This window comes from Clupea harengus, chromosome 3, assembly GCF_900700415.2.
Source record: "Clupea harengus chromosome 3, Ch_v2.0.2, whole genome shotgun sequence".
NCBI lineage: Eukaryota > Metazoa > Chordata > Actinopteri > Clupeiformes > Clupeidae > Clupea > Clupea harengus.
In genome coordinates, this window is record NC_045154.1 from 8491109 (window position 1) to 8510341 (window position 19233).

At 46.2% G+C, this 19233-nt stretch overlaps 1 protein-coding gene across 5 annotated transcripts in view; it reads left to right on the top strand.

The window, feature by feature from the left end:
• Window positions 1-16547, top strand: part of scaper (S-phase cyclin A-associated protein in the ER) — a 104773-nt gene extending 88226 nt beyond the window's left edge. For 3 of the 5 annotated variants that reach the window (XM_031564456.2, XM_031564457.2, XM_031564458.2), the window contains exons 27-31: window positions 1517-1814; window positions 5206-5355; window positions 12810-13001; window positions 15769-15817; window positions 16232-16547. In XM_031564456.2, the coding sequence (XP_031420316.1) occupies window positions 1517-1814; window positions 5206-5355; window positions 12810-13001; window positions 15769-15817; window positions 16232-16338 (796 nt within the window). In that variant the 3' untranslated portion in view covers window positions 16339-16547. The remainder of the gene's footprint in view (window positions 1-1516; window positions 1815-5205; window positions 5356-12809; window positions 13002-15768; window positions 15818-16231) is intronic. The other 2 variants (XM_031564459.2, XM_031564460.2) reach the window with 1 other exon arrangement.
• The last annotated feature ends 2686 nt before the right edge of the window (window positions 16548-19233 follow it).

Here is a 19233-nt window from a genome sequence, read left to right on the forward strand (position 1 = left end):
TGATGGGTGTGTGTGTTTGTGTGTGTCTCTCACACACACGCAGACACACACACTTTTCCTCTCTCCTGTTCATCTGTATCATGACAGGAGCTTGTGCCTAAGCTCATGTCCCTCGTTGATGCCTGAGTTAGTCAATGTGTGAAGTCCCTGCTGGATCTCTGGGGCACGTAGCAGAATGCCAGACAGTCTAGGCAGTGTCTATCTCTCTCAGTGTTCGGCGCTGACTATCAGCCTCGTTTGGCTCCTCTCGCTCTCTCTCTCTCTCTGTGTCTCTCTCTCTCTCTCTCTCTCTCCCTCTTTCTTTCTTTCTTTCTTTCTTTCTTTCTCTCACTCTCTCTCCTTTCTTTCTTTCTTTCTTTCTTTCTTTTTTTTTTCTCTCTCCTTTCTCTTTCTTTCCCTCTCTCTCTCTCTCTCCTCTTTCTTTCTTTCTCTCACTCTCTCTCCTCTCTCTTTCTTTATCTTTCTTTCTCTCTCTCTTTCTTTCTCGCTCGCTCCTCCTCTCTTTTTCTTTCTTTCTTTCTCCCTCTCTCTCTCTCTCTCTCTCTTTATTTCTCTCTCTCTCTCTCTCTCTGTGGCCCCTGAGCCACTCAGTCGAATGCTGTTCAGACGCCACCGTGCCTGTCTTTATATTTATATCCCTCTGCGCAGCAGACGGCCTCGGCGGGGTATGTAAAACTGGAAGCCATTCAGAGCTGAAGGCTCTCCCTCCTCTCCCACATCCTGGGTCTCCTGCCTCCCTGCAGTTTCCCCCGGGGGGGAGAGTGATACAAAAAGACAGAGTGACAGAGAAAGGAAGGAAAAGAGTGGCCGTCTGACATGCCTGCCTCGCCCATAGCTCCCTGTTGTGAGCTTGTGGCATGGCTGCCTTTTTGCCCCATAGCTCCTGGCAGGGTAGCGCAACGCAACGCAACGCAGCGCGTCACACTCCTGTGACTTTGTTTTGAGAGGCGCTGATTTAGATTGAGCGCTGCATAAACAAGGAAAGCCGGGTGAAAAAGCTGTGATGTTTTGTGTGTGTGTGTGTGTGTGTGTGTGTGTGTGTGTGTGTGTGTGTGTGTGTGTGTGTGTGTGTGTGTGTGTGTGCGCGCATAATGTTGAACACACAAACTACTGCAACACCAACATCTGTCTGCGTGTGTGTGTGTGCGTGTGCGTGTGCGCGTGTGTGTGTGCCCATTCCTGCTTGGCACCTTCTGCTTGGGCTTAAGCACCCTGGCACATGAAGTCTACTGCCAAGGAAAAATATATCTGTCTTTATTTCCCTGCCCTTCACCAAAGATGAATGCCCTGACCAAATTAGAGCGCAGCAACACCACATAAACTTCTTTTCGTGGTTCGCTCTACACTACTTTAAGAGTGTGCCCTGTGTGTGTGTTTTGACCGCTTAGTGTGCATGGCTTTTCCTTAAGGGGGAATGTTTTCTCTACACCGATCATTTATGCACATTGCAACATATACAGTTCTATGTTTTGCAACAGCTTGCAAAGTGTCATGATGAGCACTGTCCCTTCTCCAGGTCCCTGAGCATCTTTGACAACAAGCGCCAGGACCCAACGGGCCTCACCGTCCTGCTCCGCTCCACGGACCTGGTGGGCGTCTTGCACATGCTCTACTGCATCCTCCTGCACAGCTACTTGCCGGAGCCCCCCCACGGCACCGTCCCACCCTCCGCCGGCACCACCGCCGCCCCAATCATGCCCACCACTACTGTGGGCTGCTCCCAGGAGCCCTACACCTCAGCGGTCATCCAGGTGGCCCTGCAGGGCGTGCGCTTCCTCAACAGCTTCGCCCTGCTGGATCTCGCCGCCTTCCAGGTAGGAGTCCTCTTACATCACAAAGGTTTCAGATACTGCCAACTATGGGAATTGGGGAGGGGGGGGGGGCTGCAGTGTCACCAGTGGCAGTACCTGGCATGCACATCAACATGGGCATTTCCATGTATATTTTGTCCTTCTAGAATGTTAAGATCATTTGGGGAAGAGGGGCCAAGTCCCCCACACCTTTGCCTAAAGAGTGGATAGGTAGACATAGCTGGATAGCATTGTGTTCTCTTGAATACTTACAAGGATTTTCTAATCTTCTACATATGAGTCCAGTGTTAAAATTGCACTTCGGGCAGGTAGCAGGCTAGTTAGTGTCCTGGTATAAAACCTCATGTTATCAGACGCATCTTGAAAACACTTTGAAAACAACAATTGTGATGACACTGATAAGTCTATTGCTCTGAAACACTATCTCAGCACGACCTCAACCAGAGCTCTTGTAACACCCTGAGGTACATATTCACACACACACACACACACACACACACACACACATACACACACACGTATTCATACTCAAGTTTTTATGTAAAATAAACACAGACAGTACACTCCCCTCACCAACACTAAGAAGACGTGTTGGCATACACACATACACATAGCACAGGCACATACAACATGCTGGCAGTTGGCAAACACACATACACATAGCACAGAGACATACAAGGCAGGCAATTGTCATCGTATGAGATGTGACTGCTACAACTCCTTTGGGCCTAAGTATCACTACAAGTTGTAACACAGGCTGTAAAACCCTGTTTGTGTGGTGAGTAATCGGTTTGCGTTGTGTGTGTGTGTGTGTGTGTGTGGGATCGTGTGAGGGCCTCAAAGCTGTCTGCTCTCTTGTAAAATGTATTGTTATTGCATAATTCTGGAACTTTAGTTTTGTGGTGGTTGTTTGTGGTATCTGGGCTCAGAGTCCCAGTTGACCTCGCCATTGCTGGTTTTCAGAGTTCTTTTCCACGCTGTTTAGTTCTGAAAACAGGGCAACACTCCGCCTGCCTCTTGAGGGTGATGAGGATATGTTGGACACCTCCCTCTGCCTGACACGCTTAATGGAGGGTGCCATAAAAAGGTCTTGTTTCCTCCCATCAAAGCAGTCCGGCTCTCATTACAGGCCGGCGCTCTAGCCCTGCGCACATGTTTCAGATCCACACTGAAAACACAGGCATGCCTCCACTGCCATGGTAATGATCCTGACCAGCCCAACCCTTCTTTCACTCCTTTCCTCAATACGGATGGAGGGGAAATACAACATCTTCTCAGAACAAAGTTGGCCTGTGTGACGGGTGGAAACAAGACCTCTGACCTTCAACCAGTCGATGTCTCTTGAGAGGGCCCGGGTCAGATGCGCGAATAAAATCGGCTAGCGAGCAGCGGGGTGTCTGGCCATACATTAGCACGTTAGTGGCACTTGAACGACAACAGAAGGCGAAAACAGGACGGCTTTTAAATCAAGGAGCAAACGAACAGAAGGCCCAAGAAAAGTGTGAGGTAAGCGAGAATCAGCAAGGCCTCTGAATCTCTCGTAACTGGATCACCCTCAGTAATTACTCTGAGGCTGTCGCTACTGCCGACACAGAGGCATGTTTGGCCCTATTCAAACCAGCTGGCACTCATCGCCCGTCTCTGGCTCTGCCCACGCACCCGTTTATGACATTTTTAAATAATGGCCCGTTTTGAAGGTCATAATCACCTTGTGGTTTGGATTAGTCATTGCCTGTGTGTTAATTGGCACATCGGTGGCATCAGAAGCTGTTGAGTCGCTTAGTGTTTTAGAGCCCAGGTTAATTGCTGCCTTGCAAGAAGCGTAGAATTGATTTGTGCGACATGCGGATTTGAGGAACCACTGAGAAACTTCCGATGAAATGGCCTTACTTGACGTTTGGTTCTGATAAGCCGTCGAAAGTCTTGTTGAAACTGAGCCGCCCTGTGATAATGGAAGGATGGAAGGCCATTTCCCATTAGCGCCCACACTGCTCCTCATTAGCGGCACACCGAGACCCCACAAAGCCAGTCGCCACGAGAGAAAAATGCTGACATGATGCATAACGGCTAACGGTAAGACTGAGTCATTATCTATCGATTGGTCTCATCAGTTTGTCGAAATGAGTTTTCTCAGCACAGCATGCATTACCATAACACATTGTCAATTGGATGAAAGATTAGCTGAAGATGAGCTGTGCTGACATATCTCAATTAAGCGTACGATGAAACAGTCAGATATTTTCGTTCTCATCATCTAATGCTGTTATGGGAAAGAAGTGGAATGTGACAGTGGACACAAACAACGGAAGAGCAGAGCAGAGCCCCAGAGCGTTGAGTAATGGTATAGATGCCTCTGAGGCCTAGTCTGTCAGTGCTGTTCCACCCTTCCATTCTCTCTCTCTCTTTCCCAGCCTTGTTTTTAGCTCCGACGTGGGCAAAGCCTCAGACAGCATCAGTGTTTGGAGTCCTATGGTTAACGTAAACACACACTCTCCCTCATGAGTGGCAACTGTGAAGGGGAAGGGATTGTGGGGTACGGGGGTCCTTCTCAGGTATTGTTGTTTGGGAGACTGTTTGGACTTTCCTTACCCAACCACCCCCTACTGCCTCTCACACACACACACACACACACACACACACACACACACACACACACACACACACACACACACACACTTTCCCTCTGTGAAGCCAGTGTCCGTGCCTGAGGAGGGACTGACCCTCTAGTGCTCCGTCACACTGACATGTTTAATAAATACCGTCTGCAGGCCGCCGATAGCGTCTCATGGGCCAGTAGGAATGGGGGGTCCTTCCCCTCTGGGGGTTGTGTGCGGAGACTCCCTGGCCGCCACGGCAAGCCCTGCTTCATGTACTCCTCTCCTCATTTCTGTTTGCGCCTCATGATGTTTTTAAATAGGCACCGAATGGCTGTTGTGTATGGCGTCACGTCATCTTTTTTTGTGTGTTTGTTTCAAAACATATTTCAGGCAGTAGATTTTGGCTGTGGTGAAACGGTATGACAAAGAATGGGCATAGTGTTGGTTTATAAATCATTAATGGGTGGCTTTTCCCCTGTAATTTTCCTGCGAATTTCTCCTGAGCATGTTGGCACTTGTTGTGGCCAATGAGATCCAGAGGATATCTGGCTTTCTCCGACCACATCAACATCACAAATCACTTGTGTGGGTGCTTTCAACAAGCAGGTCATTAGTTGTCAGTGACCTTGTGAAGTGCTGTTATTTTCTGTATTGACCACATGAAAAAATACAGGTCAAATATTGTATTGAGAGTCACAAAATGTAACTGCAAACTCAATGGGCCATCAGTCATCCTAGCTTTGCGAGTAGTTCCCCCATATATGACCTCCGACCTCTTCCTCGTCTCTTCCTCTCAGTCTGTTTTAGGGGCAGAGGGCCTGTCCCTGGCCTTCCGTCACATCGCCAGCTCGCTGCTCTGGTACTGCTCCCAGCACAAGTGTGAGGAGCTGCTCCATGAGGTCATCATCTGCGTGGGCTACTTCACCGTCAACCATCCCGACAACCAGGTGAGCCCGGTACCGCACCGCACAGCCCAGCTCAGTATCTCGCCACTACATTACCACCAAACTCCATTACCTAGACACACACACACACACACACACACACACACACACACACACACACACACATCCTGTGACTGTTATCGCAGCTCACTGGTTTTTAATGAGTCCATTAATGCTGGTAATTGTGTTTTTTTAAATTGATTTCTATTACATCGAAACCACTCAAGACCTGACCATTATGTAGTTCCTTTTCTTTTTTTTTTCTCCTTCCTACTCTTGGCAGTAGTGTAACCCCTTGTTTCTCTGCCACCTGTCAGAAGCTTGCTGTAAATAAAGATCACCCCCTCCCCATGGCTCTCATTAGATCAAGCACCAGTGTGTTCTTTCTTTCCCCCCCCTCCTCCTTTTTCCTCTCCACAAACAAGCGAGACAAAAAGCCACAAAGGATGTGTGTTTAATAATGCAGCTCTGCCCTGCCACCTCCACGCTGTGTTTTTATCGTGTGACGACCTCTCTCTCTCTCACTCTCTCTCTCTCTCTCTCTCTCTCTCTCTCTCGCTCTCTCTCTCTTTTATTCCTCCTTTGGCTATGTCCTTTATCTGCCTCACAGCCTTCCTTTCATTCTTTTTCTCTGTCCTTTCTTTCTCTCTCTCTCTCTCTCTCTCTCTCTCTCTCTCTGTCCATCAGTGCTGGAGAACAGGCATTGCTAGGTGTGCCCAGGTAGCGTGGCAGCACAAAGTGAGAGTTGTTGTTGATGTGCCGGGCACGCACCTGACAAGTCACGCATGGCACACTCGCTCTTGGCAAGTGCACAACCTGCCACAGTTGGCTGAGCTTTGGTTAGGAGGCATCAGTGGCCGGCAGCAGGAAGAGCTGATGGTAAATCTGCAAAGCAACCCGCACCCACTGACAGTTACGTCCTTAGCGCGGGGGAGGAGGAAGACGAGGGGGGATGGTTGGGGGTGGCAGGAACCAGGGGAATTAGACCATCCCCAACAATTTATGGGCTGATTACAGATTCTAATTTAAAACATTTTTAAGTCTTAATTAAAAGAACTGCCTCCGATTTTATGGCGGTTCAGTCCTCCTCCCCTGCTCCGATCCAATTTAATTATTTTGATGTACGCAATTAGCATTTGTTGGCCATTGTTGGCCTGATTTGCATATTATATTGGATAATTGAATGAAAGCTGATGATTGAATTAGGGGAAGTGACAGATGAGCAAGGCTTTGTGGGTGCACACACACTCACTCACTCACACATACACACACATACACACACATACATACATACACACACAGACACACACAGACACACAGAGACAGCCGAGTGAAATGGCCAGGCGGGGAATAGCAGTCGCTCCTTTCATATTCATTTCTTTCCCCGGCGCACTTCTGCTAATTTGAAAAATGCCACGCCGCACAAGTCTTTAAACTTGTGACTTCCACCCAGGACACAAGCTGTTTTTTTAATGTCTCCATTTGGCAGTGGTTCAGTTCTTATCATTTATTTAAAAAAAAAAAAATCAAAAGACACCAGTTTACCAGCCGTTCGGAAGGAGGAAGCACACATGTTGTGGCAGAGGGATGTTCATCATATACGTTTAGGGTCGCGGGGGCCAGAGTGCTGCTCTGCCGTAAATGCTTATTAATGCAGTTGCATATGCATTTCTCCGTCGACAATGGTTTCTCATTAACCTTGACTCTTTGTGTTAATTATTTTCATTGATATTGCCTCCTTGCTCGTTTGGAGCAGCATAAATTATAGGGCATAGATAGATGATATTTTACCCCGATGTGGAAATTAGACTTTGGCTTTATCCAAGGCAACACAGACTATAGAAAACAAGGATATCATGTGAATCTGGGAAACGTGAAACCATTATCATTATAAAAGCATAATATGTATTTATAATCTGACATCGGTTTGTTCTAAAATAAATTATCAAGAATGGTGTCTACTTGGTGCAGACCTGTACTGTAAAATTTCTTTATGCAGTTGTTCATTATTAACTGAAATATCAGAGTGAATTAATGTAGATATGCGCTGTAATGACATTTGTACTAACACAAATAATTAGTTTAGTATTCAGGAGAAAACACAAAGGAAATACAAATTCCGCAGTGTGTTGTGTAGTGACTTCCTCTGAATAGTGGTCCTGGAATGCCTCCACGTCAGGGACTCCCGAATTGCGCAGGATGAATGCTACAAGTCGAGAGCGACGTGGATTATTTGGAGCAGCTTTGGCCTTTCTCAGGCTAATGTAAGCACTGACAGAACCCACAAAGGCAGCAACCCCTCCACCCCCATCCCCCAACACACACACACACACACACACACACACACACACACACATCTCTACAGTCATCTCAGTCTGCTGATGCAGAGCTCAAGTCTGACACACCGACCCTCTGTTTATATGTGCGGTGTGTGAGAAATCAGGCAAGCTGGTGTGTGTGTGTGTGTGTGTGTGTGTGTGTGTGTCTGGGGGTGGGGAGTCTTCCGTGGACCTTCTGAGCTGGCCTGGTGTGTAGCCACTGCCTCCAGGGGGCTGGTTGGAGGGCTTGCATATAGAACTCAAGGAAAATAAAAGAAAAGCAAGCAAGGAAGAAAGGAAGGCCATAGTCGGAATGACATATGCACCGTCGTGCAGGCCGTGAAGTGTGTTTGTACTCCCGGGACGGGGACTAGCATTCACTACTCTCTCCAGGATAAACTGTCGCTACAATTTTATATATACACATACATGCACATTCACAATATATATACAGTATGTGAGCAGCCATACACTTGGAACAGCCGAGTGCTGGCCCTTGTTGCCTGGAGCACATGCCTGTGTTGTCTCCCGAATGACACGCGTCCATCCATTCAGCCTCTGTGAGTCCCAGAGCTGCAACGGCAAACAGAAACCATACAGGCGGCCATAGCTCCAGGGCAATCCACATGACGTATTAATCCAAGAGGTAGCTTTCGCACACTCAGTGAAGAATAACTATCTAAGGCAATAAAGCCACATGGCAGTGAGGGTCCTCTGGATACATTGAGAGTGTTTTTTTTCCCCACCTTCATGCTCCATAGCCCACACAGGCACTCAGTATCCACATGATAACACGGGTCTTGCTACAATATAATTTTCTGTTTACCCTCGGCATATCTGCTGGTGTTGATAGATGGTACTTTTTTTTTTTTTTTTTTTTTGAGGACTTCAAGACATGTTGTTCAGCAGACCTGCGAAAGCCCAGACGGAACCAATCCTTCACACTCATCAGTCTTATCTCATATAGTCCCTCTTTCTTTCTCTCTTTCTCTCTCTTTCTCTCTCTCTCTCTCCCTCTCTCCCTCCCCCACGCACCATCAGGGCGTCTCCCCTGCACTGTAAGCCCTAGCCCGCTGCTGCTCTTGTAATCCCTGTTAAACTGATGTTGAAACGATCCCTTCAACAGTCCATTACTTGGCCAGATAACCAAGCGCCCTCTCGCCTGGGAGGCATAAGACTGCTGGGGCAGACCATGGGGAGCCAGCACAGGGGAATGTGTACTCTGTAGTAAACAGGGTGGGGGGTGTGTGTGTGTGGGTGGGATGGGGTGGGTGTGTTTGGGGACAGTGAAGGTTTTTGATTTACAAACGTGCCCAGAGGGGTTTAGCTCAGGTTTGTGGAGGCTAAAAAATTTTTTTGAATTGGTTTGTTTGTTTTCGTCTATGTCGTTCTTCTCTTCTGTTTCTTTTAAATCTCCCTTCAAGGAGTGCCGTCCTTTGGGCTGGAGTGTGATCCGGGTTGTCTCGACTCTCAGAGGAGGGTTGCTTTGAGATTATCTCCCGGTCGCATCAGCGATGACGTTAGGCAGGCGGTGATAAATCTCTCGACGCCAGTGGCATTGCTCATACAGTTCGAGTGGTTTATGGTGCTCCGATGAGCTGGATGCTCTTTTACACGGAAGAAAAAACACACACACACTCTCAAAAGGGCAATAGAGGGGGAAAAAAATTGTACAATGCCGAAATTTCCCGCTCTCTTCTCACAGATGTTTACACCTCCGTCTAGGATTGTCGTCAGGTTGTCTGAAACTCCGAGGGGGGTGGTGGTGGGGTGGGGGGGATTTATGGAGCGTTCAAGGCCCCTTGCGCATCTCCAGAACCTGTTTGTGGGTGGCAGAGGTTGTTAAGATAAGTCCTTTCAGCAGTAACTTCCTCTCCCGAGTGCTCTTTCAACGTCCTCTGATGTGGTTTGGCCCTTCACTCTTATCAGCTGGCCGGCAGTTCCCTTCTGCTTTACGGTAACTCTGCTGTTTGGGGTCGCCTGCCAGAGGATCTGGTTTGCATTTTTTTCCCCGTTTTTTTTGGCTGAAGGAGATCTTGTCGGGGATGGGGTGGCGGGTTGGAGCCACAGATTTGTGGCCCTGGTCGATGGCTGACGCATCCGTAGCCGGTTGACCACAGTGGAGGGGTGTCTAGACACCACTCACGCCTGGGTCACCAGGCAATCCAACAGATATATTACAAAGGATGTCTCGCTCATGGAGCTCTCTGCCTGCAAAGGGAGAATCCTGAGAATCCTCATACAGTCTTGGTCGTTTAGACGGCTGGACCTGTTCCTGGAGCCTTATGTCATTCTGACACTCAAAAATCCCAGTCTTAACCTTTTGGATCATTTAATGGAATCCCAACCTGTGGCCAAGGGGTCAGACTTCGGGGTCCTCTGCTGTTCTTCCAATGTTATTCTTAGTCCGTGTTTGCGTTTCAGACTGTTAACTTTACACACCCTTTGTCTTTGCTAAGGTTATGTAATAGTGTCATAAAAGCGGTCCGCTCTGTTTGAGCTCTCTGGCTCTCTGTACTTAAAGGAAACACGGGGGCAGCCAGTCTCTAGACCTCTTTTTTTCCCTCCCCCTCCCCCTCCTCCTCCCCTCTGTATTTTACGGGCGTGTCTGTAGGAGCGAAGGCTCTCTCACAAGTTCAAACGCCCTGCCATTGCTTTTATGATGTCAAGGGCTGAATAGATAGTCCTGCGGATGGTGAGAGACTTGGCTGGGGCCTAATCCCAGTCTGGCATGGGTACTGGGGTGCAGGGGTCATTACTCTTAGTCCAAACAGAGGTCTGGACAGTCTTCAGGCCTGAGACTTTGGTTTTGAAGTAACCTCTGCTCTCCTCCACCCCCACCCCCACACGCCCTTGCCAGATCACCTTGCTTTATGTCTCTCTGCAGCGGACACTTGAGGGTGGACAATTTGTTTGGGCGTCTTGAAGATGGAACGCTGCGTGGCGGAGGATTATGAGATGGCTGTGTGATTTGTGGGCAGAGCGGCTGCAGCAGGGCAAGACCCACACACACCTACACACACATAGATAGATACGCACACTCACGCACACATTTACAGAAACACATTTCTTGTGCATACATACAATTGTTTTTGGACCTAACCAGAAGCTCTTTAGCCCCATGCTCTGGTGCAGTGTGGCAGATGAATATGTAGTGTTAGGGGACGTTATCATTTGTACAGCTCTGTGAATGTGAACCTCTCTGTCTGCCCCTTCCCTGCCCTTCTGCATGGGAGGGTGGTGGAGATTAAGTCCGCACTCTGTGAGATATTGTCAGCTGAGCCCTTCGAATCCTGCTTCATTTTACCCCTCTGAGCTGACACTGCCCAGCTCCACCTCTGAAAACAACCAGATATTTTAAAGTCTTTCTCTGCCCCCTCCCACTCTCTCTTGTAAGAAGTTAAAAAAATAAATTCATTCATATCCTCTGCATGAAGACACTCATTAATCGTGCCCTGCTGCAAAGCCTGTAGGCAGCAATGTTTGGTGAACATGGCCTGCTTCTTAAGAAAGAGGAGAGAAAAAAAACACACAGATCCAGTGCTTTTTTTTCATGTAATGTTTTTGCTCCGACTGCCTTGGCAGTCAGCTGCTCCTTAGCTTTTCTGGACCTGCCCTTTGAAAAGCTCCTCGGTGGCCCCGGTCGAGCAGCGGGGCCGAGGCGTCTTTGAAACGGTCGCTAACTCGGGCCGACGTCACGCCCGCACCGAGCCTTTGAACGCTGCTGTAGAACCCGGCTCTGAGGGCCCTCACCTTGAAATGATAAAAGAAGTGAGTTATCGGTTTGTTTGTCATGCCCCTTAAACCCCCTCCTAAAGTGCGTCATTAAAAGGAGAGGGCTTTGGGAAAGAGTATTGTTAAAGGGTGTCTCTCTGGTTTTGCTAAGTCTTGTTAAACCCCCTTCAGGTAATTTATGTAACTGTGATCCGGGAGCTTCACCCCACCCTTCTGGCTTGCATTTTGGAGTGTGTGTGTTGTAGGTCAGGGGTACCTTTTAAAGCAGTGGGTTGTTGTTTTTTTTTTTTTTTTTTTTCAAATCCACAATTTACTGTAGTGACCTCCCGTTTCTCGTGGTCCCCACCACACACACCGCACCTTCCCAGGCTCCAGGGAGAAATCTCAAGTGCTAATGCCGTACCCCCCCCCCCCCCCCAGATAGACCCTGGACCCCCCGCCCAGTCCGGCCATGCCCTGTTTAATCAGAGTGGCCTGGGAGTGATTTGGGTTTAATATTGGTGGGCCGGATGTGATGGTGTGATTGACGGGCTGTGTGTGGCGTGGGCCCTGGTGAGAACTCCATTAACGGTATTGCTTCATTTCTTAAAGTAGCAGAGGCCTTCTGGTGCGACCTCCCACCCTTATACCAACACACACACACACACACACACACACACACACACACACACACACACACTCACACACACGCATGCACCCCAGCTGTCCTGCTCTAGCCCTCTGCACTAAGCATGACCCTTTTAAACCCAACCCCACACACACACACACACACACACACACACACACACTTGAGAGGACACGCTGCAACAGCAAAACCTGACTTGAATATTTCACTGGCACAATAATAGACAACGCCTTAATTGGTGGTGCCAGCGTCATGTCGCATCCCCTCTCGGTTGGCGTCTGATGTCTGTCATTCACATCCGACCACAATCAACCCGATCAGCAAACATTCGCCGTCTACACAGGAATTTCCTTCTCTTCTCTCTGTGTTTTTTTTTTTTTTTTTTTCCTCTGTCCTATGAATTACGTGTTGCGTACCTGTAGCACACAAAGCCTCAGCCAAGAGCGTGTGGTTAAGGGGGGAAAACCATGCGACACATCCTCTCTTGTGTTTTTATGGTGGGTAATTGTGTGGTGGGAGGCTGTGCCCTCTATTTCTCCTCTTAATGGCTGTTTGTGTGTTGTTTTAGTGGCAGATTTATGCATGGGAGGGGCACAAGGGGAGGGTTGGGTTAAGATTTACGACAGGCCACAGCGTGGCCCGGCAGTGTCTGACTGACTGAGCGTGTGTGTGTGTGTGTGTGTGTGTGTGTGTGTGTGTGTGTGTGTGTGTGTGTGTGTGTGTGTGTGTGTGTGTGTGTGTGTGTGTGTGTGTGTGTGTGTGTTTTCACTCCTATCCAGGTTATGGTGCAGTCTGGAAGGCAGCCCAGTGTCTTGCAGAAACTGTGTCAGCTGCCGTTCCAGTACTTCAGCCATCCGCGCCTCATTAAAGTGCTCTTCCCCTCGCTCATCTGCGCCTGCTACAACAACCAGCAGAACAAGGTCATCCTGCAGCAGGAGATGAGCTGTGCGCTGCTCGCCACCTTCATACAGGTGAGACACACACATACACATACACACCCTCACACTCGCACAGCAGCAGCACAACCTGGAGAACCAGGAAATTCATGTTTGTTATGAAGCAGGATATGAGTTGTGTGCTGCTTACTACCTTTCTACAGGTGAGAGAAAACACACACACACACACACACACACACACACACTCACAGAGGAACAATACATTTGTCTGTGCCTGCTGAAACAACCAAGAGGATGGCCAAAGCCATTCTAAAGCAGAGGAGGAGTTGTGTGCTCCTCTTTATTTAGGGGAGATCTGTGCGCGTGCGCGCGCACGCACACACACACACACACAAACACATACATAGGAACAGCACACACATTCATCTGCACCTGCAGAAACAAGGAGAACAAAGTCATTACATGGTATGTCTTGAGCTCGCTGCTGCTAATTACCTTAACACACCATACCTTTTAGGCAAGCTATAAATCTCAGGCATAGGCCATGTACAAGAAATAAGTGTAGATGTGGGGAATATAAATAGCCGCGACCCAAGTATAGCAGACATGACGCCCATAGATTTACACTGTACCTGCTTTTAGATGCTGTACAGTTTATCTGTTCTCTGCACACACAAACAGGATGACATAGCTTTGCACTCTACAGTGGTGTGTGTGTGTCTGTATATATATATATATATATATATATATATATATTATATATCATATATCAGTTAGTCCAAAGTTTTGCACTAGCATTATGATTGTTATTTTTCACAACATTTAAAAACACACACACACACACACACGCACACGCACACGCACACGCAGTGAACACACCATAATATTCTCCCTTACATACACAAATACGGGCTCACAGAACGGACTGTACATCCATAGCAGAGAGCTGCATCTTTGGCTGTAGCTCCACTCTGCACACTTGAGCCACCCCGGACTTCTGGAGTCTCAGTAGTTTGTGTGGCCCGTTGCTGCACATTGGCACACAACACTATCTCTCTGCTCTCTTCTTCACTCAGTGTCTGTCGGTCTGCCGCCCTCTTCCCCTTTTTCTTTCTTTCTCTCTCTCTCTCTCTCTCTCACATATACTTTTTGTCTCTTTCTCTCATTCTTTCTTTCACTTTTTATATTTATGCTCACTTTTAATCATCTCTCAGTCTCTCACGTTACCTCTTTGTCTCTCTTTTTCTATACCTTTTTCTTTTCTGTAATGGCCAAAGTTATCTTCCGCCCCACCCCACCCCCACACCCAGTCTAAGATGGATGGCTTCCTGTAGGGATGCGAGTGGATTTACCTGCCACCGCTCGGGCCTCCCGTAAACACTTGTCCTCCTTCATCTTCACGCTGTCAGGGCCTCTGCGCGGGGCCTCCCCGCTACCTGCCTTATTTATTTAGAGATTAGCTCTTACGCCTGGAAGGACAGGCGATTGTTGCTCCCTTAAAACAATGAGAAGACGTATGGTGTCATGCCCCCCCCCACCACCATTTGTCCAAACACTCCACCAGCAGAGAACAAAAGCAGCCGAGCAACCATACAGTGTACATCCACTCTTTTATTTTTTTGTCTAAAGGTAAGAAGATAACCTCAGCGAGGGAAACTAGGGAATGTTTTGATCTTTGGGATAAACTCATGCATGATGTATGTGGTCATCCCGACACCTACCTTGGCCAGTAGCACACACTGTCCCATCCCTCCACTAAAGAATGAAACACTACTACTCTTGAATATTTTAAAACATGTCACCTGTTGTGCAACACGGCTACGGGCTTTGGAAGTGTTTTCTGTGTTTAGGCAAACTCGTCTTGACAGAGAGCAGAGATGCATAATTAAGAAATTGGCTTAAGCAGGTGTGTTTAGGTGTGTGTGTTTAAGTAGATTAAGTTCACCTCGGAGGCTCTTCGTGGTCTCCAGCAACATGGTTGGTAAAGTTTCTGAACAGGCTCTCAAAATGACCTCAGAGCCGACCACATGGAGTTGATAGTTCTGCTATATAAGAAATACCACAAATGTCTTTAATTCACTCAGTTTCCAGAAGAGGCTATTAGCAAGACTTGACAGCCTTGATAAAAAGTTAACTGGGGGAAATATATATATATACATATAACATATACATAACACATACATAATTAACACGTACATTTTTGCGATTAATTTGAAATATATATAACGCGTTAAAACAAATTGCGCAATTAACGCTGCATTGGTTTTGTTATTATTTCTGTTAGCGCATATGTAATGGTTCATATCTGGGGGCATCCAACAAACACCTGACACAACTTACAATTAACTTGCAACGGCTGCACACACGTTCTAACTACTGACCTAGTCGCTAGCTCCCTTCAAGGTATCTCCCTCGCCAAAAGTCTGTCTCTCCGCTCCTCTGCGTCTTCATCTCAATCCCCGTTTCAAAATAAAAGTCCCTTCACACTTTACGTGGTACACGTATAACAAAAATCGGTAGAGAATCTGTGTTTAAAAGATGCTATTAAACAATAGTATTTTAATTCCTTCCTTTGTGTTGATTCTGTGATTTTACATTTATATATCCATTATTACAAGCTTCCGCCTTAACAAGAAATTGACAGCACAAATACACTCACATACATACATACATTTTGTTTTTTTTGTTGTTTTGTTCGTCCTAAAAGCAGACAGACAGCTGACCATCCGTGTACATTTACAGAATGTGTGTTGTGTGGATTGTTTCTCATGAAAGAGACATGTAGCTCAATAACCCAGAGCAATGGAATTCGGGTGATCTGATTCTTCTTTGCTCCCAACAGGACTGTGCTCCAGCTGAAAAGAGTGGTGACAACAAGACATCACATCAAGGTGAGTAGACAGAGTTCATCTCCTTCTTCTCCTCCCTTTGACACCACCAGTGTGCCTGCATCCATCCTCACTTCAACAGCAAATTCACATTATCTTCTGTACAGGCCAACACCACTGGTCACACACTCAGAGACAGAGAAAGAGAAAGACAGGACGTAATTTGTCCAATTGTTTTCATGTCCTGTTGCATTTTATTTTGATGTATTTTATTCTTGGCTTAAAGCTGTGCAGTGCAGTCCCTAGTGAGGAATAAGTGACTGGGATGAGCTCCATGTTCACAAAGCCTATGGCCCCTTCCTTTAAAGCTCAATTAATATCCTATTTTTCTGTCTCTCCCCCCTTCTCCTCCCTGTCCTCTCTCTCATCCCCTCTTACTCTCTCTCCCTCTTACTTTCTCTGTCTCACCCCATCCAGAGAAATCCTCCTCTTCACCGCTGGATTACTGCGAGCTCTCCAACCGCTTCCCCCGAGACCTGTGGGACTCGGCTCTGCAATTTTTCCTCAAGAAACAGGAGGACTGATTCACTTTAATACACATGCACACACACACACACACACATATATATATATACATATAGCGTCTTCCTCGCTGAGACACACAAGCTCCACCCTGGTAAATATTAGCGCTACCCAAGAGCCGCATCCGTTCACACCTCTTAGTCCACACACACACACACACACACACACACACACACACACACACACACACACACAGAGAGACATACACACTCGCATACACACACACACACACACACACACACACACACACACACACACACTCGCTCACTCACACTCTCTCTCTCTCTCACACACACAACCACAGTGTGTATCAGTCAGCTTGGCCAGACCACAGACTTATTCTGCCACAGGTCACAGGAGAACACACAAGAGAATGTAGCACAGAAGATCAAGAATGGTTTAAAAAAAAAAAATAACTGGCTGAAGTTGTAATAGTTTGCTTCATTTCATTTCTTCTCTTTTTGATGCATTATTTCTGTGACATTTGTAGGCAGTGAAAATGAAAACAGTTTCCCTCATTCATTGCTTTTGAATTTGTTTTGTTGTAATTATTTGTTGTAATGAATTGTTTTTGATATAAGTGTTTCTTATACCTGTATGCCTTGCCTGCATAATGTAGTCAGTGCAGTTAATCTCAATGTTATGTATTGTACGGGTCATTTTTCAGGGCCCTTTCCTTTGTTCTCTACCCTGTATTTCAGTGCACTAAAAGAAAGTATAATTTATTGAATTATTTACGTATCTGTCACATTTAATAATTTATTTATTATAATGAATTAAATCGTTTACTTCACCAGGACTGTTTGTGTTTGTTTTAGTCTATCTGTAGAACTAAATGACAAGATGTGCTGTCCACACTGCTGTTGCAGGGCAGTGAGCATTGAGTAAAAATTAGCACTGAAAGTCTTGTGAGGTTTGATTCAAACAAGGATGTATTAAATCCAGATTAATGGATTCAGTTAGAAATGTATTTCCACGCCAGGGCTGTGCTGTTCATTTTGAATCACAATAACAAATGGACTTCATCTGTGTTTTAACTTCAATTAGATCCCATTACAGTATGATCAGTTAAGAAGTATTTTTGCGAACTTTTAAACTGCAGTGTTACAAAAACATTACTTCCCACTTGTGTGTGGGTGTGTAAAATGATCCTTTTTTTGTCTTGGCTAAAGCTGCTCGATTTAAATCAAGTGTGTGTGTGTGTGTATATATATATATATATATATATATATATACAGATATATTTCTTATATATTATGTAATTCCCATTCATTGGCTCCGTCTTTGAGGTTGTGTGCAGTGTGAGTGCTTTTATAAAATATTTTTTTTTTAAAAGAGTGAGAGAATGTGCGGAGTGGGCGAGAGTGAAAGAGCGCCGAGCCCCAGAAACCTGGTACAGGTCTGCTGAGGCCCAAGGCCAGAGCGAGACAAACACACTGGTGTTCCACTCCGCGCACTCACCTGAGTGACTCGCACCACAACCTGTGAGTCATTGTATTCTGACCAGCCGGTCAACAAAAGCTGGAGCCTTTCGAACTGGGTTACCATCCTGTCGGTTTTCGCTCTCATGGGATGCTCGCTGTCAGGCGAATTGAGGTATTTTCTACCCAGCAGGGTTGTGTATGAATACCCCGTTTAATAACGTTATATACAACTACACCAAGAAACCTCAGAATATGTCAAAAACGGGTAATTCTGACCGTTCTGGTAAAATGGTTTTGATGAATGTCACTCAGGCTCTGCGCAGACTTAGCAGCGTTGTCTTACACTGAAGGAGAGGAAATTCATACAATACTTCGGTCTGCTTTGTGAAAACATATACGGTGGACTGTCGGGATTTCAGACCAGTTTTAATGGACTACACAATTATTTTCCTTCTAGCGGCGACAGATCCCCATTCACCCTAGATAGTGGCGTTACCAGTTTCCAAAACCAACTCAGCCAACCCCATAGTCCAGTTACTCTCGCATAAGACTGATCTGTTTGAATAAAGCTGTGAATTTTAACTGACGAATTAGTGGAGGCGAGTCGCCTACTCTTGCACGGTTCATCCTTCTGTTCAGTGACAAGAGACTGGTGGTGACGTTAGCGCAGGAAATAGGTTCCCTCCAGATCCCATTTATTTGTTATTGTTCAAGAGAAATTCTGAAGTGCCTCTCTGCAGGGAATTACAACATCTATTTTCATTTAGCCTCTCAGGGAGAATCGTCGGGAATAAATAGGGGTATCAGTCCTATTGCTTGACTTTGGCTAAATGATGTGGATAAATATCTGAGTCTTTTGGCTGATAGACATTTCAAGCACGCTAGTCAAACCGTTTTTAATGTGGTTTTATATTGACATTAACGTATTTCACAATCCCTGCTTTTTCATCCTTTGTTTTCCTTTTTTTCGTTTTATATTTAATTTGTATGGGTAATTCTGCAACTGTGGATTATTAACGTTTTCCTGATCCAACATGCGATAGGCTATAAGTTATCAAATGAGCATAAATATTACAATTTTGCGCCCTTTTTTCTGTTTGGCCTACTAAGCACTAGGCCATCTGATGCCATCATCAGACTGATGGTGATGCATTGCTCTAGCCTACACGTTTACATGAATATGATCGAGAAATTCCCAGAGCTTACCCAGACGTAGCCTACTATTCTAAAGACTTTGGTTTATAGAACGTTACAGTTTTTATTTTAAATAAACTGAAGGTATTTTTACGTATGTGCCATTCAAATGGTTGAACCGATACATTCATCCAAAAAGAAATTAGAGAACTTGTAATTGAACAGATTACGAATCAGGTTTCAGTGATGTGGAATTTATTTTTAAAAATCGCAGTACAGCTCAAATTACTAATTGGATGGCAATAAGCAACAACTAGCAAATATATGTTAAGCAAATTG